This window comes from Chiloscyllium punctatum, chromosome 32 (assembly GCF_047496795.1).
Source record: "Chiloscyllium punctatum isolate Juve2018m chromosome 32, sChiPun1.3, whole genome shotgun sequence".
Lineage (NCBI taxonomy): Eukaryota > Metazoa > Chordata > Chondrichthyes > Orectolobiformes > Hemiscylliidae > Chiloscyllium > Chiloscyllium punctatum.
In genome coordinates, this window is record NC_092770.1 from 10,176,463 (window position 1) to 10,202,926 (window position 26,464).

The 26,464-nt window shown below is 38.0% G+C and overlaps 1 protein-coding gene across 1 annotated transcript in view; it reads right to left on the minus strand.

Annotated features, from left to right (window-relative positions):
• Positions 1-3,893: 3,893 nt before the first annotated feature.
• LOC140458281 (uncharacterized) overlaps positions 3,894-26,464 on the minus strand; it is a 98,528-nt gene continuing 75,957 nt past the window's right edge. The window contains exons 9-16 of the mRNA XM_072552683.1: positions 23,183-23,272; positions 22,802-22,921; positions 22,044-22,249; positions 19,735-19,815; positions 19,547-19,624; positions 16,785-16,948; positions 11,183-11,299; positions 3,894-4,280 (exon numbers count right to left, since the gene is read on the minus strand). Of these exons, the coding sequence (XP_072408784.1) occupies positions 4,141-4,280; positions 11,183-11,299; positions 16,785-16,948; positions 19,547-19,624; positions 19,735-19,815; positions 22,044-22,249; positions 22,802-22,921; positions 23,183-23,272 (996 nt within the window). The 3' untranslated portion in view covers positions 3,894-4,140. The remainder of the gene's footprint in view (positions 4,281-11,182; positions 11,300-16,784; positions 16,949-19,546; positions 19,625-19,734; positions 19,816-22,043; positions 22,250-22,801; positions 22,922-23,182; positions 23,273-26,464) is intronic.

The following is a 26,464-nucleotide window of genomic DNA, read 5'->3' on the forward strand; positions in this document are numbered from 1 at the left end:
CACTCATGATTTGAGTGAAGAAATGATACTGCAGATCCTTTGCTGTTGTACAATTCACTGTTACTCTATTTTTAGATTTTGATTGATGGCAAATGACATCAGTGTTTGAGCATCTTACAAGAGCGTGGAGTTCAGAGGAACAGGGAAATAAACACAGCTGTTTCTTCTTTGAAATTGCATGGTTCGGTCAAATCAGGATTTCTCTAAACTACAGATAAAAATACCTAATTTTTAAGACTTTCTGTTACAACCTAATCAAATGTTCATTCTAAATAAAAATGTAGGGTGGTAAATTTAGTAACCTCCAAAAATGAATGGGTAGATCATGAAGCGTGATCAAGCTGCACCTTTATTTCTGATACAGAAAGTATAACGTTGTGTGACTACTAACAAATATGACTGCAGTGTGAAACCAGCAATACTGCACTGTTGAGAAGCTGCATGTGTCAGAAGGATGTCCAACTCTGTGAGAGGCTAGCAACTGTTAAGTCATACTGCTTAAAATAGAAGTGTCTTCTGCCTAGCTTTTGAAGTCACCAAGCAGGTCCATTTAAAGCCTCCACTTCTGAAAGTCAATAGCTTTCCACTACCAATGTTGTAGTTGCAGTTGTAGCATTGTGTGGGACCAGTAGGGCAGGCAAATGCGCATAGAGAACAACCACCAAGAGAATGCGCAAGATTGATTAGTTGAAGCTTGTATCCAATATTGTATGTAACCTATACTTTGGATTGGAATATTTGTTTTATGGTGGCTTTTAGATTTGCATTTTGTCCAAATACATGCTGTGATGATCAGTAATCAACCAAAGATATGGAACTATTGATGTATGAGGAATTGGGATTACATTCATTAAACTTGCAATCAGGTCTGTTGTTCACTGTCAGCCTTGCCAAACATGGGATATCTAGGTTTTGCTCTTTGTCCTGTTCCTCAGCTGTTCTGGCTTAGAGTTGGTGGCATGGGCTTTACCCTCATGATTGTGAGGTTATATGGCAGACCACTCAAATATGCACACCACTCTGTTACATGCTGCAGAGTCCTTCTGATCTTATACAGGCAGTGGAAGTCTTTGTCAGCAAGTCACCATTGATTGCTGTATTCTGTTATAGCACTCAGGTGTCAGTTTGTAATTATGAGGCTTTGATGACTTCTTCAGAATCTTTTCAGTTTTGCTGCTTCTTTTGCAACTGAGCAAACATCTTCCATGCTAGAGTTATTTTTGTCCATGCTCACACACTTGTGTGTTTACTTGCAGATGGCACAACACTCCCTATCAATTTTACCAACTTGAATTTTACCAACAAAGAATGTCAGATAGCACCAACATTTGTAATTTCATACCACCAGCAAATACAAATCAAAATATGTTTAGACATGTTGGAGTGCTGAGGATCTTCTTCCTATGCATACTTCAAAAATAAGTGGTACACATTAGAATTTTATACTGATAGAGCTTTTCTTAAAAAAAACTGTATTTATAAGACAGTTATGGCAGCACATTGGCTTCATTTAGACTGCTGATCAACAGGGGATAACTGTTGATGAGTAAGAAATTTCAAACAACCACAAGTAGAAGTATGTTTGGTATATTGAAATTCCATCTGGGTGTGCAGTTGAATACACTACTAAGTGTAATTCAAAAACATCAGAAAAATCCAGCCAAAATTGCATGATCCAATATATACTTAGAATCATAGAGATGTATAGCACGGAAACAGACCCTTCGGTCCAACTCGTCCATGCCAACCAGATATCCCAACCCAATGTAGTCCCACCTGCCAGCACCTGGCCCATATTCCACCAAACCCTTCTTATTCATATACCCATCCAGATGCATTTTTAATGTTGCAAACATACTAGCCTCCACACTTCCTCTGGCAGCTCATTCCATACATGTACCACCCTCTGAGTGAAAAAGTTGCCCCTTCGGTCCCTTTTATATCTTTTCCCTCTCAACCTAAACTTATGCCCTCTAGTTCTGGACTCCCCCACCCCAGGGGAAAGAATTTGTCTATTTATCCTATCCATGCCCTTCATGATTTTATAAACCTCTATAAAGTCACCCCTCCGCCTCCGATGCTCCAGGGAAAATAGCCCTAGCCTATTCAACCTCTCCCTATAGCTCAAAAGCTCCAACCCTGGCAACATCCTTGTAAATCTTTTCTGAACCCTTTCAAGTTTCACAACATCTTTCTGATAGGAAGACGACCAGAATTGCACGCAATATTCCAACAGTGGCCTAACCAATGTTCTGTACAGCTGCAACATGACCTCCCAACTCCTGTACTCAATACTCTGACCAATAAAGGAAAGCATACCAAACGCCTTCTTCACTATCCTACCTACCTGCGATGCCACTTTCAAGGAGCTATGTACCTGTACTCTAAGGTGTCTTTGTTCAGCAACACTCCCCAGGATCTTACCATTAAGTGTATAAATCTTGCTAAGATTTGCTTTCCCAAAATGCAGCACCTCACATTTATCTAAATTAAACTCCATCTGCCACTTCTCAGCTCATTGGCCCATCTGATCAAGATCCCGTTGTAATCTGAGGTAACCTTCTTCATTGTCCACTACATCTCCAATTTTGGTGTCACCTGCAAACTTGCTAACTATATCTCTTATGCTCACATCCAAATCATTTATATAAATGATGAAAAGTAGTGGACCCAGCACCGATCCTTGTGGCATTCCACTGGTCATAGACCTCCAGTCTGAAAAATAACCCTCCACAACCACTTTTACTTTTGAGCCAGTTCTATACCCAAATGGTGAGTTCTCCCTGTATTCCATGAGATCTAACCTGGTTCACCAGTCTCCCATGGGGAACCTTGTCAAATGCCTTACTGAAGTCCATACAGATCACAACTACTGCTCTGCCCTCATCAATACTCTTTGTTGCTTCTTCAAAAAACTCAATCAAGTTTGTGAGACATGATTTCCCATGCACAAAGCCTTGTTGACTATCCCTAATCAGTCTTTGTCTTTCCAAATACATGTACATCCGTCCCTCAGGATTCCCTCCAACAACTTGCCCACCACCGACGTCAGGCTCATTGGTCTATAGTTCCCTGGCTTGTCCTTACCATCTTTCTTAAACAGTGGCTCTACATTCGCCAATCTCCAGACTGTTCTGTTAACTCTAAAATACTGATTAGCTGTGCAGTTAATGAAAATCCTACTCAGGTAACTGATCATAGCTGACTTTTTTTACAATCACTTTTGACCTATTACATCAACATTTTATATAATTTCGGCATCTCATACTTTTGTTAAAACTAACCAATGCTCAAACAGAATCATGGTCCTGTATCTGTAAGTATTCTGAGCAAATATTGTCACACTGTCTGTCATAATGATAATGCAGAGCTCCAGGAAGACAATAATCTTGTTTTGACCTGATCCTTGATTTTCAAATCTTTGTGAGAGTCTGAGCACCACTTCTAAGTCATAAGTGCTGTATGTACAGTTTTCAATACTTACATCTATGTTGGCGGAGTGACTGCTCATGGAATACTACATTTTGTAACCTGGCAACAGATTAAATAATCACTTCTCAGAAGCACTTGGTGATGCTGGTTGGAGGAGGATTCCAATTTAGAATGCAGATAATGTAAATTTTACTTTATGAGTTTTTTATTTTAAACATACTACATATAAATTACTGGCCCTGAGCTTTGGTGAGCATCTCTCAGTGAAAAACATGAAGGGCCTATTAAACCATCAAAGCCATGTATTCCACAAACCATTGGGAATCTGCTTTATCATGAGCTTCACCCAGCTACTTGAACTGCTGACTGACACGGAAAGGAAAAAGAGGAAGTGAGCCACAAAATATTTTAATAGTCTCTGGTAGTGCAATACTAGGAACAAAAAAATCTAGTCTTAATTAAATAAAACTCCAAGGACAAAATAAAATTTATATTGAAGCCAAACTTAGTTTTTGAATGTAATAAGATTGACAAAATGATGTCAAAATCGAAAAAAACCTCAACTTAATGATTGAATAGTATTGTAGACAGTTTTGCTTAATATCCACAAATTCCTGACATAATCTATTTATGCCACTAGTACCAAAAATAATCATTGGCTATCAGAGCACCAGAAATTACATTTTTTGAAGATAGAAATGTTTTTGATTACGTCTGAACCCAAAAGCAAGGTTGGCTTAAAGTTGCCTGTCTCAGTCGCATGATAGATGACTGCTGACTTGCTTCCTTTAACTTCAGTTTCCTGTTAATATTTCGAACAAGGCTGCAAGCCTGCTTGATTTCATAAGCTAGAATACAAAGAGACATAGTTAAGACAGTCTGCAGTTTCAACTGTATCAGAAGAAAACATCTTGTGTCACCTGCTATCAAATAATAATAATTTGAGCATCTTGCAAACAGGAGATTGGCATATGAATAGTATTAAGTACTTTTTTTTCTCAGACAATTGAAGCTTAATCAGAATTGAAAGTGTACACTGTAAACCCATAGTTGGCTGTGCTCAATGGCATTTAAAATAATAAGCCATGATTTGCAGAAGTACTTTGTAATCTAAATGGAACATTTATTTTATTGCAGTGGGCAACTATTTAACAGAGATCACATTGCCTAAAGTGGACAAAGAGCTGGTAATAAATACAAAATATACAAACGTCACAAGTCAGTATAACTATCACAATGTACACAAGTTCTATTCTTTAAATTGCCACATTCTGCTAAAAGACATGGTTCATTATTGGAATAATTCCTGTGTTTTTAGCCAGGAAGGTATGACTGAAATATGTTCAGATAAATGAATTCAGATAGACAGAAAAAATCATGCTGCAACACAAGGAAGAATCAAAAGCCCTGTGTCAATCTTGACAAAATGGCTGTAAATATATTACAAAATGGTTCACAATTTTGTGTCAGAGTTCATCTAGTGGTAATTAACAAATTATGTACAACTTGATACTCATATTCAATGCATAATTTCTTTTAGCTAACCATCCTTGGTATGTTCCCCTGACAGGACAGACTCAGCAGAGGTGCGTCACAGTCAGAGACAGGTTAGATGGAGTGGCACCTCAACAATGACTCTAAACCCCATAAAGACACAAGGTATCAGGTCAAACATCTGAAATGAAATTTGCTGATAATTATTCACCTTTCCCTTCTCTGTACTGCAAAGTAAATGTTTCTTCACATCGAATATCACTTGGATGAAAACATTGAATGCAACATAGCCACAGAACCTATTCTGGGTGTGAAACTCTAATGCTAATCACTAAGAGTTACTGACACAATTGGCCATGTTCTAAGGACATTGCTTTGCTTTTCTCCAAAAAGATATGTCACTCCCAACCTTTACATAAAATGCAAGTGAAATCAATTTCCTTTGAAACAACATGTGGCACTGCGACATGCCTCATTACATTTACAATTACAATTATAACTTCCAACAACCCCTCAGTATACTCTGGCAGGAGAAGTTTAGACTATATCCATTCCCTGTGTGCTATTGTCAAAGCTGCCCCAAGCTTAAGTATATCCTTTCATTTGTATCTGCAAAATCTCACCATTCACCTTTTTGCATTAGAGGAACAAGTTTTGGATTAGCCAAGAAGGTCTTTCATCAACCTGCTCACCTTTCAACAGCTGCACTGAGTATTTACCTTGGTGGAGTGTCTGGGAGAAAAATAAACAGGCCATAGAGCACAGATTCCCATGTTATGGAGCACTTGGGATGAACCTCGACAAAAAATCCTGCATCCCTCTTCAGAGCAGGCAATGCAGTGAGGGCTGGGGACTCTGATTGTGCAGAAAGAATCTGATGACAGGAATCCTTCTCACCACAAACTAAGCTATGTACATGTTTGAAATTTTGTGGCAATGAGGTATTCTGCCAAATGGCTTTGCAGTCTGCTCAGCAAATTATCTGACAGGATCCACCATTTCTTTCTTCTGCAAGGTCTGAAGAACATTACATGTCGACCATTGCCTGAAGGAATTATCAGCAAATGTGTTCTTTCTGCATGAGGAATGATGAGTACAGTGTGCTCCAGTCATGCTCTGCGGCATCATTCACAGCATTACGTCAGATATAACTTCAGCATGTAGCGACACTTTGAATTTACATTCCAAAGGTCTATGTACAACCTGATGCAGCCACACACAAAGGTTCTGTTAGAATGAGGACAACATTGCATCTTTCTTCATTCTTTACACCAAAGCTTGTACATCATCTCCCTGTGGAGATGGTCTATTTTCAATCTCCTGATTTAGCAAAAAACAGCTTGGTTACCAGAGCAATGCAGGGACAGACCCGCACATCATTGAGCAATATCAAGAACACCTCATATCAGGTACCCAATGCGTGCACATAGTGTAGAGGGAGTATAATTGTTACATATCCAATTCAGTTTACCAACAAAACACACTTCTTCTTGCTTTTCTTGCATATCCCTCAGGATCATATTCGCAACAGCTTCAAGTAATCTGACCTGATGTTACAGAAGACAAAGTATCATTTGGGCCAATTTACAAAGGGCAATACCTGCACTTTCTGTGATTCACTTCATCTCCAGAGTCATTTTTGACATTTCTTAGAGAGTGATAACCTACCTTTGAGAACAGAGTGCCTGCAGTACTACATGGCCTCAGCACAGTGCCTTTTAGGTCCTTGCTCAGTACAGAGGGGCAGTCAGAGCAGCATTCTTATCCATGGTAGAATTAAACAATTAAGCATAGGACTTAGGAATACCTTATTTACTTGCAGCCCAACTTCAATTGAACCTAGGTGGGCAAGTCAGGAACTGTGATCCCTCCCGTCCTCCCCCATATCCAAAAGATGCTTGCAGTTCTGGGCCCCCGCTATAGGAACGACATTGTGAAACTTGAAAGAATTCAGAAAAGATTTACAAGTATGTTGCCAGGGTTGGAGGGCTTGAGCTGTAGGGAGACGCAGAATAGGCTGGGACTATTGTCCCTGGAGCATTGGATACTGAGGGGTGACCTTATAGAGGTTTATAAAATCATGACGGGCATGGATAGGGTAAATAGACACAGTCTTTTCCCGGGGTGGGAAAACTAGAGGGCATAGGTTTAAAGTGAGAGAGGAAAGATTTAAAAGGAATCTAAGGGGCAACTTTTTCACCCAGAGGCTGGTGCATAGATGAAATGAGCTGCCAGAGGAAGTGATCGAGGCTGGTACAATTACAACATTTAAAAGGCATTTGAATGGGTATATGAATAGGAAGGGTTTAGAGGGATATAAGCCAAATGATGACAAATGGAACTAGATTTATTTAAGATATCTGTTTGACATTGACAAGTTGGACTGAAGGGTCTGTTTCCATGCTATACATCATTAAGACTCTATGACTCTATGCAACAAAAAAAAGGCTAAATGCACTTCATCACTTCTATCCCTCAGCTGTCAACAGGGAATGCAAGACAAATATTTGGTAGTGCAGAATCAAAGATACAAGTCACTGTTATTTGGCATTTACCTGACAATGTAGAAAATTGCCCAGGTATGTCCTATACACAAAAAGCAGGAAAAAATATCGAACCCAGCCAATTACCCAACCCATTGGTCTACTCTCGATCATCAGTAAAGTGGTGGAAAGTGTCATCAACGGTGCTATAAAGCAGCACCTACTCAGCAATAATCTACTTAGTGACGCCTAGTTTGGGTTACACCAGGACCATTCAGCTCCTGCTGTCTTTACAGACTTGTTTATACACAGACAAAAGAGCTCAAGGTGAGAATGACATCTCTTGATATCAAGGCCACATTGAACCAAATGTGCCATCAAGGAGTGTTGGCTAAACTGGAATCAGCGGTACCAGGGACAAACTCTGTGCTAGTTGGAGTCATACTTGGTACAAAGGAGCTGGTTGTGGTTGTTGGAGATCAGGCATCTCAGCTCCAGTACACCTCTGCAGAATTTCCTCAGGGTTGTGTCTTAGGCTCAAGCATCTTTGGTTTCTTCAACAATGACATTCTCTCCATTTTAAGGTCAGAAGAGGGGATGTTCACCAACGATTGCACATTATTCAGCACCATTCATGACTCTTTAAATACTGATGCAGTCCATATTCAAATGCAACAAGATCTGGACAATATCCAGGGTTGGCTGACAACTGGCAAGTAATATTTGCTAATTGCTAGGCAATGACAATCTCCTATAAGAGACAATTCAACCACCGCTCCTTGACATTTATGGTGGTACCATCACTGAATTCCCTACTATCAACATCCTGGGATTTACCATTGACCAGAAACTTAACTGGACTTGCCACATAACCACAGTTGGGGTGGCACAGTGGCTCACTCATTAGCACTGCTGTCTCACAGCACCAGGGTCCCAGGTTCAATTCCAGCCTTGGGCGACTGTCTTTGGAGCTTGCACATTCCCCCGTGTCTGCATGGGTTTCCTCTGGATGCTCCGGTCTCCTCCCACAGTCCAAAGATGTGCAGGTCAGGTGAGTTGGCCATACTAAAATTGCCCATAGTGTTGGGTGCATTAGTCAGAGGGAAATGGTTCTGAGTGGGTTACTCTTCAGAGGGTCAGTGTAGACTTGTTGAGCCAAAGGGCCTGTTTCCACACTGTAGGGAATCTAATCTAAAATCAGGTCAAAGGCTAGGAATACAATAACAGGTAACCCAACTCCTGACTCCCCAGAGCCTGTCCACCATGTACAAGGCACAAGTCGAGAGTGTGATGGACACCCACTTGCCTGACGGATGCAGCTCCAGCTACACTCAAGAAGCTTAACATCATTTCGGACAAAGCAGCCTGCTTGACTGGAACCACATCTACTGCCCCCATCACTGATGCTTAGTAGCAGCAGTGTGTACCATCTGCAAGATGCACTGCAGAAATTCACCAAAACTCCTTTGACAGCACCTTCCAAACCCATGACCACTTCCATCTAGATGGATAAGGGCAGCAGATACATGGGAACACTACCATCTGTAATTTCCCCTCCAAGCCACTCACCATTCTGACTGTCATCATTCCTTCACTGTCACTGGGTAAAAATCCTGGAAGTCCCTTCCTAATGGCAATGTGGGTCAACCCACATCATGTGGACTGCAGTGTTTTAAGAAGGCAGTTCACCACCCCCTTCTTAAGGGTAACCAAGGCCAGGTAATAAAGCTGCTGTCCATTAAGTAATACATACATTCCATGAATGAATTTTTTAAAAAGTTAAATTAATCAATATCCAGAGACAAGAAATGCTGTGATTTCACTCATTGCTGCAGAAGACTCATGTCAGTGCCCACTTCCAATAAATCAGAGTTTCTATTTTGGTGAACCGTACAACTTCAATCATTTCTATGGAGAATGTAACTGACTTCATGTATTAATTCAGGAGGTTTCTGGTCAATGGGAGAGTGGTGATTTATTGTTACATTTACAGAAAATTGCTCCTGGCAGAATATCATCATTAAGGTATACGGATTACTTTTTGGATATGCATCTCACTGAATTTATGATCCAAGTAACACTTTTGAAGTGATATGGGCAATGACCATGCTTCATCATCATCCTTTATAGAATGGCCTAGTAATTAATTCTGGAATAGGTGGCTTTGACTCTTAAAAAAAATCAAGCTCTTTTCTAACAAAGGAACATAGAGTTATTTTTAGCTGAGAAACATGTTAGGCAGAAGCTTATTCAGCTCTGAGCATTGTGGGCTATGATGAGATGATTGGTAAAATTAGATGAGATGTTAGGTCCAGCCCATCTTGATGTCGAAATCATTTTGCTGCATCTTGTTTGCTTTTGACAAGCATGCAGTAGAACTTTCGCTCGAAAGCAGCAAGTTCCCAGCTGATGGTTGCTATTGCTTGTTAAACACCGGGTTAACTGTGATACCTACCACGTTTTGAGATCCTACCAAACTTGCCAAAGTCAGCAGGTTGGGCGTGGCTTCCTGATACATGGTCAGTTTCCACACCTTTAATCCCTTTATGTGATGCTGCAAGTAAAAATCCATCCTCATGCTCCTCTGCTTGTGGATCCTTTTGAAGGCCGAGTATCATGAGAAATTTTATGAAGAACTAATTCATTGTAACAGTATTGCTCAATGTTATTAATGCTGATAGAAGGAAAAGAAACTCGGTATGACTCAACTGAAGGGTCTTTCCACTAACAGAGTTAACAATGATCAAATGGTTCCGCTGTTGATTTTCATAGAGTCACCTAAAATAACCCATGTTTTTATTTGCTCTTGTACTATGATTAGAATCATTGGATCAATGCCAAAGATTCTGAAATACAATGAAATCCATTGCATTGTTATACTACTACTCAGTCCATTGGCAGTACTCACTTGTACATAGTAAATTTTAACACCATAAACTCATTTGTCCATTTCCAATTTTTCTGATTATTTTGCATGCTTGGATGACATGTATCAGTGCTGAGGAATGGAACTTGTTCCATTTTTAGTACTGATTATCAACATTAATAGACCTGAGTTAGATACAAGGCAATGTTCACCCAAAACATTTTTTTAATTACTGTTATGCTGTGACAATCCACTTTAATATTAATTTCAAACAGGGTGCATATGTACAAACAGAGGGAAAAGTCTTCAGTTCATCAGAATATACTGCATTTAGTACTACTGAATTTATTGACAGAAGTGAAAAAATTTTTCAATCTACTGTATCACCAATTATTTTAGCTGTTTTGGTGGCAGCTGTGGCTTAGCTTGTAGCACTCTCACCTCTGACTCACGTACATTAAAGTTCCAGTCAGGCAAAAGAATTCAAAGCTGGTAATCTAGTGCTGCACTGTCAGAGACGTCATCTTTTGAATGAGAGGAAAAGCTAAAGATGCTGTCTACCTTCTCAGATCAATGTAAAAAGATATCATGTACGCAAACTGGCTTCTGTATTTTGTATATCACATCAATGACTACGTTGCAAAAGTACTCGGTTTGCTGTGGCATGCCATATAAATTCAAATCTTCCTTTTTTACAAGTCGTAAAATAGAAAACAAAAGAAACACATTCTAACAAGTTATAATTAACTTACTTTCTTTTACTTACCCTTGAGTAATACGGATCAATGATAGAGTATAATGCAATATTTCCCCATTAAATAATACAAAATGAAATGTAAATTGTGCAATAGAAATTCCTTGGTAAATATAAATAAGCTGATGCCATACTCTAATAAATGCTACTTACCCTTTAATAAAACAACTATCTCCTCTGTAAAGCAACCACTCTCAATCCATTCATGATAATCTTGAATTAAATCAAATGCACTAACACCTTGATTATTTTTTTGCTTTATATCTGCCCCTAGAGAGAAATAAAATAACCAAATAAATTGTAAAGATCACATTTTTTATTTTGTTTACTAAAGTGATCTTATTGAATTGTGGAAGATGCCAAATAATGTACTTCTTCTCCTATTTGGTATATTTATGTGTAAGATCTGCTTTAACCAAACTGTATATGATGACTTCTTTGTGTATTGTAGCAGATAAAACCATACAATTCTAGTAACTGTACAATGATGTAAGAAAAGAAATGAAACATTGCTGGTTTTCTGGACAGAGCATAACTCATTTTAAACATAAAAGCCAGAGAGAGTTTATTAAACAAAATAATTTAATCAAAGCTCCAGCTTGGCTTTTGGCTTTGAAAAGTTTTGCCAGTACTGTCAGTTATATCTAATTTTAATGCTCACATTAAATCCTCAGGTTGGGGTGAGCTGCACAAAATTCAAATTTGTCCATTGAGTAACTCACCTCCTGTCACGCAGTGTCTGACCATCATTTTCAAGTCATGAGTAAGGAATGTGATAGAATATTGTCCACCTGCCTTCATTGGCTCGGCTCCAACAATATCCAAGAAACTTGGCACTATCCAGCATAAAGCAGCTTGCTCATTTTTCACCCCATCTACCACCTTCAAAATGCACTCATTTCACCACTGACACAGTGTCAACAGTATGCACCATCTACTACAGTAACTCACAAAGTCTCTTCCAAATCTGTGGCCACTAATACCTTGAATGACAAAAGCAGCATATTCATGGAAACACTCCTGCCTCAGGTTGCATGTCCAAGTCACACAGCAGCCTGACTTGCTGTTCTTTCACTATCACTGGATCAAAATCCTGAAACTCCCTTCATAAGAGCATTGTAGATGCATCTAACTTCAGGACCATAATGATTTAAGAAGTCAGCTCTCCACTACTTTTTCCAGTGTAATTAGAGATGAGGACAAATGCTGGCCTGCCAGTGATGCCTGCATTCCACAAACAATTTTTCTTTTAAAGTTATGTTCTAATAGGATGGGATTATTTAAGGAAGTTGGTTAGCTCAATTGGTTTGCAATGCAGTGTTACCAACAGTGCAGATTTAATTCCTACACTAGCTGAGATTACCACAAAGGACTTTCCTTCTCATCCCCCGCCTTCGCCTGAGGCATAGTGACTGTCAGGCTAAACTACCACCAGTCATCTCTCTCTAATGATAGAACAGTCCTATGGTCTGATGAGACAATGGCAACTTTATCTTTATCTAGTCATTTCAGCATTCTCAAATAATTTTTTAAAAACACTAATGACAAGTTCTGACAACTCTGCAGCTAAATGCACCAGATTTGTGTAGTCGAACAGAGAGTTCACAAAGGTCAGGTGCTGTTGCACTGAGTTCATTGCACTTAGCCAAGCAACATTGTCCCTGGGCGAAAGAAAGGGTCATTTTTGAAATAAACTCAAGTTAGCTCGCAGCAAGGGTGGTCAACAGTGCAGTGGGAACCCAAATTTTTCAGCAGCATATCTGTCAGAGTTTTGTTTTTAAAAGTTGGGCATTTAATTTGTATCTGACAGGAATTTGTGAAAAAGGGTTGTATCAGATTGAAACATTAACTTTGTTTTTCTCTCCACAAATGCTGCCAGACCTGTTGAGTTTCTCTAGTTTTTTTTGTGTTTGTTTCTGAATTCCAGCATACTGATGATTCCGAACCCCTTCACCCTGTCAGTTTTATTTCAATGTATTATCTCAAAGGCTGAAATTTGAACACCCCTTGGATGGTGATTTTGGACAAGGAGAAAGACTGCTCAGAGGAATCCACTCACTCTGTTGCCTCAAATCATTAACATCTATCTTCCACCAGCTCAAGTGCACATCTTAGTGGGGCACCTGAAGTGCTAATAGTGTTGTCACACAGAAGCAACCCATTAAAATAAAGTACAAGGTGATAAAAAGTATCCATCATAGGATACAGGAAAAATCAGATCTCTCCTCAGCTCAACACAGCTACTGAAACTCAGAGATCAACAATGAGAAAAAAATATCCTCATGCAGCAGCAGATAATGTGTTAGGTTTTCTCAGATTTTCCAGATGAAATTTGTATGACAGGAAAAGGTCGAAGGAAATATCTTGAGAATGAATGCCATGGTTCTTAGGTTTTCACACTAATATCTGCATTCATCAAATGAATGAAAATCTCTCCTCTACTTACTTTTGTATGGTGACCCCAGTACCCTTATAAGAGAATAGTCAGTTTGTTCAGTTTCAGTTTTGAATTTCAGTTTGGAAATGTTTAATTGAGTCATGCTTAATAGATTTTTAGGAGAGAAAGTTCGAGATTTCCATTACCTTTTGTGTGAACAATTCTTTCTGAAATCATCCCTGAATTATTGTAGTCCAATGTTAAGGATATTCACTTTGTTCTGAACTCCCCACCAAACAAAATACAGCAAAACTATCGAAATAATAAAACTACTGGATACCCTTGCTCATCTCAATTAAATCATTCATTAATTTTCTTTATTCAAGTGAATACAACTATGTCTGAGTCTAGTCCTTGTAATTTCCAACTTTACCTCAAGTATCATACCAGTGAAGTTCCACTGAACTGGCTCAGAGGCAAATATATCTAGTTTCTGAGATGTATTGTCCAGAAGTGGATACAGTACTCTGGATAAAGTCGAATCAAAATCTTGTGCAAGAGGAACATAATGTTCATCTTTTCCATGTTTTTTCATTGTATTTTTGCGTATCCACTGGCTTTCAGTTATTTCTGTATTTCAACCTGACACCTTTCTGTCTTTCATGATTCCCAGCTTCTTACAGTTTAGAAAATACTCTATATTTCTGAGATACAAGTCAATCATTATATACTTTCTCACACAGAAGTCCATATAATCTCAGTTTGTATGACCACTTTTTGTCTCAACCTCCGGTAATGATCCTATGACAAAGCTTGCCATGGAGCTAATTATATATAAAGGCAGTAATGGTGATCATGCAAGGAGATTTGAAGTGGCTGTACTATTCAGAAGTAGACCAGTTTTACACATGGATCATCTATACCAGGAGATAGAGCAACTACCATTGTTTATATCAATGTAAGAGTAGAATAAAAAGGAATACAATCTAAGCAGAATTCCTATTTTTATCTTTATACCTTTATCTATGGTGACTAGCAGAAACAGAATTCATATTTCTTATAACTGTACTATTGAATTTACAGATCATTCTTATTTTAAAGATATAATTTTAATTTAGTTTCATTAATAATTGTTTGCTTTTATACATCACCAGTTTGCAAAACAATTATTTAATTGGTAGGCATTGACAATTAAAAGTCCATATTACAGAGGAGGTGGTGCTGGATATTTTGAAATGCATAAAAGTGGATAAATCCCCAGGACCTGATCAAGTGTACCCTAAAACTCTGTGGGAAGCTAGGGAAGTGATTGCTGGGCCCCTTGCTATGATATTTGTATTACCGGTAGTCACAGGTGAGGTGCCGGAAGATTGGAGGTTGGCTAACGTGTTGCCACTATTTAAGAAAGGTGGTAAGGAAAATCCAGGGGACTATAGACCAGTGAGCCTGACATCAGTGGTGGGCAAGATGTTGGAAGGAATCCTGAGGGACAGGATTTACACGTATTTGGAAAGGCAAGGACTAATTAGGGATAGTCAGCATAGGATTGTACATGGGAAAGCATGTCTCACGAGCTTGATTGAGTTCATTGAAAAAGTAACAAAGAGGATTGATGAGGGCAGAACATTAGACGTGACCTACATGGAATTCAGTAAGGCGTTTGACAAGGCTCCTCATGGGAGATTGGTTAGTAAGATTAGATCTCATGGAATACAGGGAGAATTAGCCATTTGGATACAAACTGGCTCAAAGGTAAAAGGCGGAGGGTTGCTTTTCAGACTGGAGGCCTGGAACCAGTGGAGTGCCACAAGTATTGGTGCTGGGTGCACTGCTTTTCATCATTTATAGAAAGGATTTGGATGTGAGCTTAAGAGGTATAGTTAGTAAGTTTGCAGATGACACCAAAATTGGAAATGAAGTGGACAGCGAAGAAGGTTACCTCAGATTACAATGGGCTCTTGATCAGATGGGCCAATGAGCTGAGGAGTGGAGATGGAGTTTAATTTAGATAAATGTGAGGTTCTGCATTTTGGTAAAGCAAATCTTAGCAGGACGTATACACTTAATGGTAAGGTCCTGGAGAGTTTTGCTGAACAAAGAGACCTTGGGAGTGCAGGTTCTTAGCTCCTTGAAAATAGAGTCATAAGTAGATAGGATAGTGAACAAGGCATTTGGTATGCTTTCCTTTATTGGTCAAAGTATTGAATGTAAGAGTTGGGAGGTCATATTGTGGTTGTCCAGGACATTGGTTAGGTCACTCTTGGAATATTGAGTGCAATTCTGATCTCAGTCCTATCGGAAGGATGTAGTGAAACTTGAAAGGGTTCACAAGGATTTACAAGGTTGTTGCCAGAGTTGGAGAATTTGAGCTATAGGAAGAGGCTTAATAGGTTGGGGCTGTTTTCCCTGGAGCGTCAGAGGCTGAGGTGTAACCGTATCAAGGTTTATAAAATCATGAGGGACATGGATAGGATAAACAGACAAGGTCTTTTACCTGGAAGGGGGAGTCTAGAACTAGAGGACATAGGTTCAGGGTGAGAGGGGAAAGATATAAAATAGACCTAAGAGGCAACCTTTTCATGCAGAGAGTGGTGTGTGTGTGGAATGGGCTGGCAGAGGAAGTGGTGGTAGATGGTACAATTAAAGCATTTAAAAGGCACCTGGATGGATTTATGAATAGGAAGGGTTTAGAAGGATATGGGCCAAGTGCTGGCAAATAGGACTACATTGGGTTGGGATGTCTGGTCAGCCTGGAAGAGTGGACTCAACGGTCTGTTTCTCTGCTGTACATCTATATGACTCTCTGGCTCTATGGTAAGTGGGAGACAGTCACTGACAGTCATTACCTCAAGAGGCTGACAGTCTGGAAAAACACTGGAAGTGGTGAGCAGAAACAATAAACATAGATGGCCAAGAATAGGATACAGAAGAAACAGATGTCTTCTCAACCAACTGTCTTGTCTGCGAGAGTGGGATTGCTGGGCCACACCAGGCAATATTTAGCAGTGTTAATAATTATGGTGCAAATCATTGTCTTATATGTCAGAAAGCTCCCTAAAATAATATAACACTCACGTTATAATACCCTGGAACAACTGTACTGGAATAATGGTGTGTGGAGTAGGTGACCCATTACCATGTACTTGTTTTTTGGAAAATGCCAACCTGTACAATATGAAACAGTTGGAGACAAGCCAGGGGTACAGCAAAGACACTGAAAGAACATTATTAACTGATAAAAGGAACACAAAAGGAATAAATGTGTGTGACAAACAAGGGGAACATAAAAAAAAGTGAAAGACATTTCTTTTATATCTATCGAGGAGCAAATGCCACAAAAGCATGTATGTACTGTCATAACAAAATGCTTTCAAGTACCATGTTTTATTAGAAGACTTGCCCCGTAATAGTTCGATGTCTGAACTGCAAAGAACAGAGGAGTGCAGTGATCACGATTCAATACGTTCACCTTAGCATTGTTCGATAGCAGTAATGTCAGAAGTTCATTGCAACTAACTTTAACAGCAGCAAGGTGTAAAGCACTGTGTGTAAAAAGCAGAAGAAACTTTATTTTATATTTCATAAAAGAATAAATCACAGAACAACAAAATATTAAGCTAAATATAAAAAAATGAAGCTAATAGATTAGTTATATTCTGGCACCTTCATGGAAATTAAATAAGTTAAATGTATGTGTTCAAAAATGTATAATTTTATGATTAAGGGGCTATTGAAATGACAAAGATCACTGATTAAATAAAAAGAAAACAAGTGGTCATGCGAAGACCATATCCATTCCTGGAAGGTCAGGGAGTTAGTGTGGGCGTGATTGGAGTTGAACTAAAGTAGATAGGCTGAGTAATACTGAAAATCTGTCTGAGGCCTAGCAGGGGTGGCTATGAGAAATAATAGAGGTGGATCTATTTAAAGACAAAATAACAACCCTTAATGTCAAAGACAAAGTAAGGGTGGTTGTGATGATGTGTCACAACAGCAACATGTTTTCAAGTTTATTTTTGCCATTGTAGTGTTTCACCAGAACCCCTGGTTTATTCATGCTTTCCATATTTGATATCATTTCTAACATAACAACAAAATAAAAATGGATGACGTGTTGGCAAAATATGTTTTGAAAGAACTACAAAATGGAGATAATCAGTCCAAACAAATTGCTGCACAATAATGCTACAATGGGAAGCTGGGGATCTGGAACTTTAATTAAGATTTTTCTTCTAAACTAAAATCTAATCCTACTGTGTTGTCTTCATAAATGGGTTATTACAAAAGATAATATTCTAGATTAGTACTGATATCTATTATATCTATATATTCTATCACAATAGGTGTGAGCAACTGATTAACTAAACAAATATTGTTCACAAAAAAACTAATCACATTAAGAATGAAATTAAATTCGCTTTTTTTATAACTTATTATTTCAAAAGATGTAGGTATTGCTAGTCAGCAACTATTTTCCATCCCCAATTGTCCTTGAGAACTGAGCTACCTCCTTGAACTGCTGCAGCCCCAACTGGTGTAGGTAGTGCAATTAGGAAATAAGCTCCAGGAATTTAACCCCGTTACAGTGAAAGAATAGTAAGACAGTACCAAGTCAGGATGCTGTATGGCTTGGAGGGAAACATACAGGTGGTTCAGTTACGATTCATCTACCACTTTGTCATTCTAGATGGAAGAGGTTATGTTTGGGAGTTGCTGCTTAAAGAGCCTTGATGAGTTCTTACAGTGTATCTTGTAGGTGATGCACACTGCTGCACTATTCCTCTATTCAAGGGACTGAATATTTAAGCTTATGGTTGGGGTGGCAATCATGCAAGTTGTTTTGCCCTGAATGGTATCAAGTTCAAGTGTTATTGGGGTTACATTCATCCCAGGTAAGTAGAAAATGAATGCCTTGTAGATGTTGGACAGACTTTGGCAAGTCAGGAGGTAGGTTACTCATCACAGCATTCCCAGCCTCTGCTCTTGTAGTCACAATATTGATATTGCTGGCACATCTCAGTTTCTAATGAGTAACAATTCCCAGGATGTTGACAGTAGGTGTTTCAGCAAAAATAATGCTATTGGAATTTCAGCAAATAGAGTTAGATTCTCTCTTGTTGCAGATGGCCATTGACTGGGTATTTGTGTTGTGCCCATGTTTCTTGCACTTATCAGGTTGAGCCTGGATGTTGTTCAGGTCTTACTGATGTGGATTTGATTGTTCTGGGATGTGAAGAGGCCCAAATGATGCTAAACTTATACAATCATTGGTGATTTCTCCACTTTTGACCTTATTATGGAGGGAAGGTCATTCACAAAGCAGCTGAAGATGATCAGACCTAGACAATAGCCTAAGGAGCTCCTGGAGCAATGTTCTGGTGTAAGACAATTGATTCCAACAATCATAATTATCATCCTTTGTTCTAAGTATGAGTCTAATCAGTGGTGAGTTTTCCCTCAATTTCCATTGACTCCACATTTGTTGAAGCTTCTTGATGCCTTACTTAGTCAAATGCTGCCTTGATGTCAAGGGCCATATCCCTCACCTCCTCTCGAGTTCAGCTCTTTCTTCTAAAGCTCTGATGAGGTCAAGAGCTGAGTGACTCTAGCTGAGTCCTGGCTGAGCAGGTTATTGCTGACTAAGTGTTGCATGATAGTACTATGAACCCTTCCATCACTTTGCTGACGATTGAAAATACATTGACAAGGGGGCAAGTGGCAAGGTTGTATATGACTTCCTTTTGTACACAGGATATAGCTTAGCAATTTTCCACATTGCCAGGTAGATTCCAGTTTTGTAGCTGTACTGTAATAGCCTGGCTAGAAGTGCAGGTAGCCATGAAACACAAGTATTCAGTAATTGCTACTTGATTAGAGTGTGAAACATTTTAACCCAAATCAGATGTAAGTTTGTTTAAAACTACACTAAAGGTGCTACATCTTTTACCTGAATAACTGAGCTATATCAAAATGCCTTATCTGTTACCTTGAGTTGTTTATTTTCTTGATTTATTTATCTTTTCATTTGAAATATAGTGTACAATAAGCTGAAATCCTTCACAGCAACTCAGAGTAAACATAAGTAGTACTATCTAAGTCTGATTGTCAAAGTAACAAATGTAACATTTAATTTATTTTACCTGTCCCCATGTTTGTCAAATGCATTAATATTGACTCCATTCTTTATAAGTAATTCCAGACTTTCAACTTTTTCTGGCCTGTACAAAAACAAGTTCTTTTTTAGAACATCAATTGCATTTCTGCATGACACTATCATTTCATGTGCAAAGTTTTATTGAATTTCATAAAAGTTTGGTGGGTGACATACACTTTTATTTCATCATGTAGTAATCCAAACATCAATTCTTCCTGTTCTTCAGCTTTAAAGCTGAAGTCTTTTTCGCTGAGCCTATAAATTAAACCAAACAAAAGTTGAAGAATAAGAAGAAATTTGGAAATTATAAATGCGTGAACTTTGCATATCTTGACTTTTTCCATTATAATATATAAATATAAATACTTATTATGTGGTCAGGAAGTCAATGAACAACTCTTGGATGCAAATGCTCCGATTATATTGAAAGTTCTTCCCTTGCAGATTCCTCTAAGCAAAATCATGCAATCAATTCAGATTTTAAAAATGCCCAGATTCTCAAGCGATGCTCCAATGATACATTTGGGTTGGAAGTTTTAGGAATTTCACACAGCTCTGATGAAAGAACAATGATTTATTTTGAAATTAGGATCTATTTGAGGATACTTGAGAACTAGTGATCCCATGTGCTGGATGCCTTTCTCCTTTCAGATGGTGAAGATCCCACATGGGGAGTTGTTGTAGTATATCTTGTTGATGGGGTTCACCCTACAATCAAGGTACCACAATAGTGAAGGGTTGGATGTTTTGGCTCATGCATAAGATACCAATTATTTAAAGTTTTAAGTCTGTTTTGTCTTGATTGACATTAATTCTGCTTAGTCTCCACAGATGCTGACAGACTTGTTGAGCTTTTCCAGCAACTTCTGATTTAATTTCAGATTTCCAACTTCCACAGTTCTTTGGCTTTTAGCCTGTGATCCTGTTGAATTGAGAAGATGTCAGTTGCTCTTATTCAGAGATAGAGTCATAGCACAGCACGGAAACAGATCCTTCAGTCCAACCAGTCCATGTCGCACATAATCCTCAACTATACTAGTTCCATCTGCCTGCTCCTGGCCTATATCCCTCCAAACCTTTCCTAATCATGTACTTATGTAAATATCTTTTAAAAATCTTATATTAGTGAAAAATAATAACTGTAATAACACTATAATAAAATGTTAACTAAGCCTGTAATCCCAGGAGCAGCTGCAAGGTCCATGCTGTACCTTCAAATAATCTGCAAATAACACAAATAACAACTTTTCCAATCACTTTAATTGAGTATTTATTGGTAATGAAGGGATAGACCTCTCTCTGATTCTCCTAATTTGCAAACCTCCTGTCTAAAACAGTGACAGTTTAAGAAGTGAGGAACAATTCTTGTGTAGGGCTTTTTCATTAGCTTGAAGAAACTGAAGAGAATGATTGGAAACTCTCTGCTACCACTTGCGTGCAGCTTTGCCACATTACAAGGCCTTCTTGCCACCCATGGGATTCCTCCTGAAACTCCCAATTACAGGCCTGTTACACCTGTTTCCTTTTACAATTCTTGCTCTTGTGTACTTCACTAAATTATACCACAAAGTTTCAGATCAATACAGTAAAAATATAAAATTTTGTAGAACTGATGGTCAAAGTATTTTTTTCAGGGTACCAAACCAAAATATCACTGATAAAACATTAAACAAAGAGATTGGGACAGAAATCCTCAGTGAAATTTCAACAGAAGGTAAAATAAATTCCTGCTACAGAGAAATGGTATTGAAGGTATAGACATCTCTCTGATTCTCCTAATTTACAGATAAGTTGTCCATAATGGGGGCAGTTTAGGAAGTGAGGAACAATTTTTGTTTTGGGCTTTCTCATTGGCTTGAAGAAACTAAAGAGAATAATTGCAAGATGTCTGGTATCCGGGATACAGCAGTCTGAAGTTGTCAATAGAAACATTTTCTTGGAAGGATATGTTGGTTAACTCACGTGTTTGGTGGCTGGTTTGTATTGCAGAGTAATGCCAACAACACAGATTAAGTTTCTGCTGAGATTACTATGAAGGTCCCATTCTCTCAACCTTGTCCGTAGCTTGACTTGTGGTGACCTTTGGGTTAAACCACCATTAGTCATCTCTTGCTAATGGGACAATGGCGACTTTACAATTTACCACCCATTCTACTATGCTTGCTCATTATGAGTAACTGCTCAAATAGAAATGTTTGCTTGCACCAAGGGTTTTCATTTTCCATTCAGAGGTTTCCACTACAATTTTCAATGATTTTTGATGGACAAGGATAAACTAAATATTTCTCAATAACAAGTTTTTAAAAAAAAATTAAAACCTTAAGATTCCATGGTTGCGCAATTAGCCTCATAAAACCAGGCAAGCAGCAACACCATACGTTGCTTCCAATAGTGCTAAAAGTAGCTCACGATAATCTATTAAAAAAGAGAGCTAGTTATCAAAAATCTAATTCCAATTGCAAATAAATATTACGCAATCTTACCATTTTGCACATTCAATGTGATTATTGGCCAGAGACAAGTAGAGCAAACTTGGAGCACTTCCCTTCATTAATTTTGTGACCATTTGTTCCTCAGAGTCGAATTTGCAGAGAAGCTGAATAACATCTATTCTACCTTGCATCGCAGCACAATGGATTGGCAGCAGCTCTTTATTGTTCCATCTATCTATTGCAGCTTTACAAGACAGCTACACACATAGAATAATTTGTTGTAATTACTTTGTAATGGTTGATGGAATGATCTTTATGAGTGTTATTGTATCTAACTAAAATAGCAGAGTAGCACCACTTACAAAGACATCATATGTTCCATTTTGGACGGATCAGTTATAAAAATATTCTGACACACATCCCACCCATTCTGCTTTCTCATATTGACATCTTTATTTTGTTAACGAAGAATGCATTGACTTGAAAATATGTATTTAAAATATTAATGTGGCATACTAAAGATAGGTAAATCAGGGTGTAGATATTGCACTATAAACATATACAAATCTCATTTCTTTTTCCCACATGTGTCTGCTAATTATGAGGGTTTGTTTGAAAATAAACTTCTTGAGGTCTAATTTGTATTATAAAAATTGGTTCTTTCTAACCAAAACTGACATGGGTAACTTTAATATATTCTTAATATATTTTTAATGAAATGTATACACAGATAAGCCTGTTATAAAATAATACCTCTGCAAAAAAATGTTCATTTTTATTAACTTTTTTTTAAGCAACAGCATTCTTACCAAAATTTCTAAACAGTCTAATCTAGCTGGTTTCTTCATTTCACCAAAACATATTACATGCAATGGTGTATTGCCGTCTGCATCTGACCTGTTTACATCAGCTCCGTGATATATCAACAACTGAAATAACAAGACACAAAGTTAAAAATAATAGCTCAAAACAGTCCATTAAAATGAAATTCCTGTCACCCATTGTTTTCATCAATAATCCTTATGAAACTAATGAACTGTAGTAAAACAATAAGATGAGTTCAGAAAGAAGCAAACATTGTTTTGATTTCCATAACTCCATGTTTAAACTAAGTTCAAATTAACCAAGAAACATAAGCACCAAATTCAAATGCCCCGTTTCAAATGCTTCTCTTGTTATAATAAAGTTACCTGCATTGTCTCCATATCACGTGACCGATGTAATGGAGTTGCTCCTTTGTAATCCAATAGGTTAACGTCAACTTTCAATTGTAGAAGTGTCTGAAATGAAAACATAAAATAAGAGAAATCCATTGCTATTTAAATGTTTATAGTTTACACAAAGTAAACAATTTTTCACAAATGATTTTGTTTAATTGATACTAGAATGAAGATTATGAAATCTGACAGAGATTATCAAGGTACTTTGATACTTGGTGGCAAAGAATTATTGAAATATATTGAAACAAAATTAATGCTGACTTTAACATTTCTTCTGTTCTACTGTGCAAACTGTCCTTAATTCAACTACCTCAACTTAGACTTTGGAACTGAAATATAATGCAATTATTTCCTGAATGCAGAAGGTGGAAAATTATAGGAGATGCTTAGCTGGCTGAGGGGGAAGAGTTAGAAATAGGGTTGCAGAGACCATACAGGTAAAAACAATGACTGCAGATGCTGGAAAGTTCAGGCTGCTGTGCTCTTCCAGCACCACTAATCCAGTATTTGCAGAGACCATATCAAACAGTTTGTTTTTTGGGATACAAGGCAATTTGCTCCAGTTTCCAGAACTGTTTTTTTTTCAAAGCTTTTCACTCAAACTTATTTGCATGACACAAAAATAAGATCTGCCATAAAACAAAGTTATGTGGCAGCAATATAGAACATTTTCCTTTAAAAATGTATTTAAATTTTCTTGATACATTTGAGTATAATAATCTGTTCTTTACTAACGCAGTTGAAAATGAGTTTTAATCAGAGTGGTTTATCTGTGTGTAATCAATATTAAGTAAGTGAAAAGTACACTTTTCACTTACTGGTTTCACTAATGAGTAATTAATGAGTTTTTGAAAAAGTACCTATTAGTGCACTTCTTCCAGTAAAAGTTTAATTTAAGAGCTTCTTAGAAAGCCTGCAAAAGGGTGTAATTAGCTGAAATTTGTCACTGAGATTGATTTGATCAGGGAGTCTAGCCCATTTAGTGAATGGATTAGTGAGCAAGTTTAGAGCAGATTTGTAGCTTAGGTTGAGGTTCTGGAAGTAAGTGTGCTGAGCTGGAAGGTTCGTTTTTGTCACCATACACTAAGTAACATCATCAGTGAGCATCCAGTGAAGCACTGGTGCTATGACCAACTTTCTATTTATGTGTTTAGGTTTCTTTGGGTTGGCAATGTAATTTCCTGTGATGTCATTTCCTATTCTTTTTCTCAGAGGGTGGCATATGGGGACTGAGTCAATGTGTTTGTTGATAGAGTTCTGGTGGAATGCCAGGCTTCTCGGAATTCTAGTACATGTCTCTGTTTGGCTTGTCCGATGATATACGTGTTGCCCCAGTCGAAATGGTGTCCTTCCTGAGCTGTATGTAAGGATACTAGTGAGAGTGGGTCATGTCTTTTTGTGGCTAGTTGATGTTCATGTACCCTGGTGGCTATTTTTCTGCCTGTTTGTCCAATACAGTGTTTGTTACAGTTCTTGCAATGTATTTTGTAAATGATGTTCATTTTGCTTGTTGTCCATATAGGGTCTTTTAAGTTCATTAGCTGCTGTTTTAGTGTTTTGGGTTGTTTAGTGGGCTACCGTGATGCCAAGAGGTCTGAGTAGTCTGGCAGTCACTGCAGACCCACTATCACTAGTATCCTTACACAGGTGAGGAAGGACATGACTTCGACTGGGACAATACATCCATCCTAGGACAAGCCAAACAGAAACATGTATGAGAATTCCTAGAAGCATGACATTTCAATTGGAACTCTGTCAACAAACATGTCAATGTGGACCCCATTTACCACCCTCTGAGAAAAAGAACAGAAAATGACATCACCACAGAAAATGCCATCATCAACCCAAGGAAGCCTAAACACATAAATAGAATGCAGGTCATAACACCAGTGCTACACCGGAGACTCACTGATGATGTTACCTAGTAACATCAGTGATAAAACATCTATAAATGAACCTTCCAGCTCAGCAAGCAAACTTACATCCAGAGTGGATTGGTTTTCAGCATAACTTTTTTTAAAGTAGTGCAAGAGATTGTGTAAATTTGATTTGCATTTGAAGTCCCTCAATTATTTCATGCTGATTATGGGCAAATTGCACCAAAAATAGCAGTATTACTGTACAGCAACTTCAGGCCTGGTGCCCAGTTTACATTTCATATGCACTATTCCAAGTTTAACACAGGGCCTGAACGGGGGTGTTATGGCAAACCTTATGGTGTGAGAATGACATAATGTCAAAGCTCTGCTCAACAAGTTTACCGTATGGTCTTGCAGTATTTAGTCTGAATGCAACATTTGATCTGATTAATGCTGTGTTTTCTCCTCCTTAATTTTGGATTAATTTTGTTTCTTTATATTATCATGTTACTGTTTACTTTTGAGAATTTATTTTTCATTTTTCATTTTTGTTGAGCTACAAATTTTCATTTTAAAATTCAAGAGATGTTTTATTGAAGAAATTTCATTCATCTGATCTGACATTTTCAATTAAAGAATTAAGGGCATACTTTTATGTAGCATCTTGAACAACCCCAGTATGCCTAGCTGTCAATTAAGTCTATTATTTAAGGTGCAGTTAGATTGTAATACAGGAAAAGGTAGAATTGCATTGGGTAGCAGAGCCCAACAAATAGCAATGTAATTAACAACACTTAATTTGCTTGTAATGATGTTGGCTTCAGGATAAATGGTGGGCAGAACATTGGGAAAACTCCATCTACGTTTCTTCAAAAATAGCACCAGTGAATTTTTCACGTCCACAGAGGAAATTTAATCTGGGAGATTTGGTTGAGTGGTTACAGGTAGGAAGATTAATTGGGTGAAGGTTCTGAGCATCAGTGTGCTGGTTCAAATATCCCTGAGATTTTCAGAAGTAAAAGAGGAGCCAGGAAACTAACTCACTAACAGAAAGTTGTTTGGCATTTTAAATATGCTATTTTGGATTAATGATTTAACCATAGCCAGCTAAACCTCCCCTGTAAAATTTAGCAGTTGCACCAAGAGGGATAGCCAGGAGAGGAAACAAATGTCTACTTGTGGAATTCCTCCTGGATCCCAAACTCCTCCATCACGGTGTACAAGCTCCCTATCAGATACAATGTTCCACAAGTTTAGACACATGCCACCCGACCAAAGTTCAACATTAAAGCTACAGAATTGAAGAGAGATTCTTTCAAAATTGGACATTGGGAATTAATCCTACGAGAAATCAGACTTCCCTTGAAACTATGCATTGATCCTCTTTCTGGTT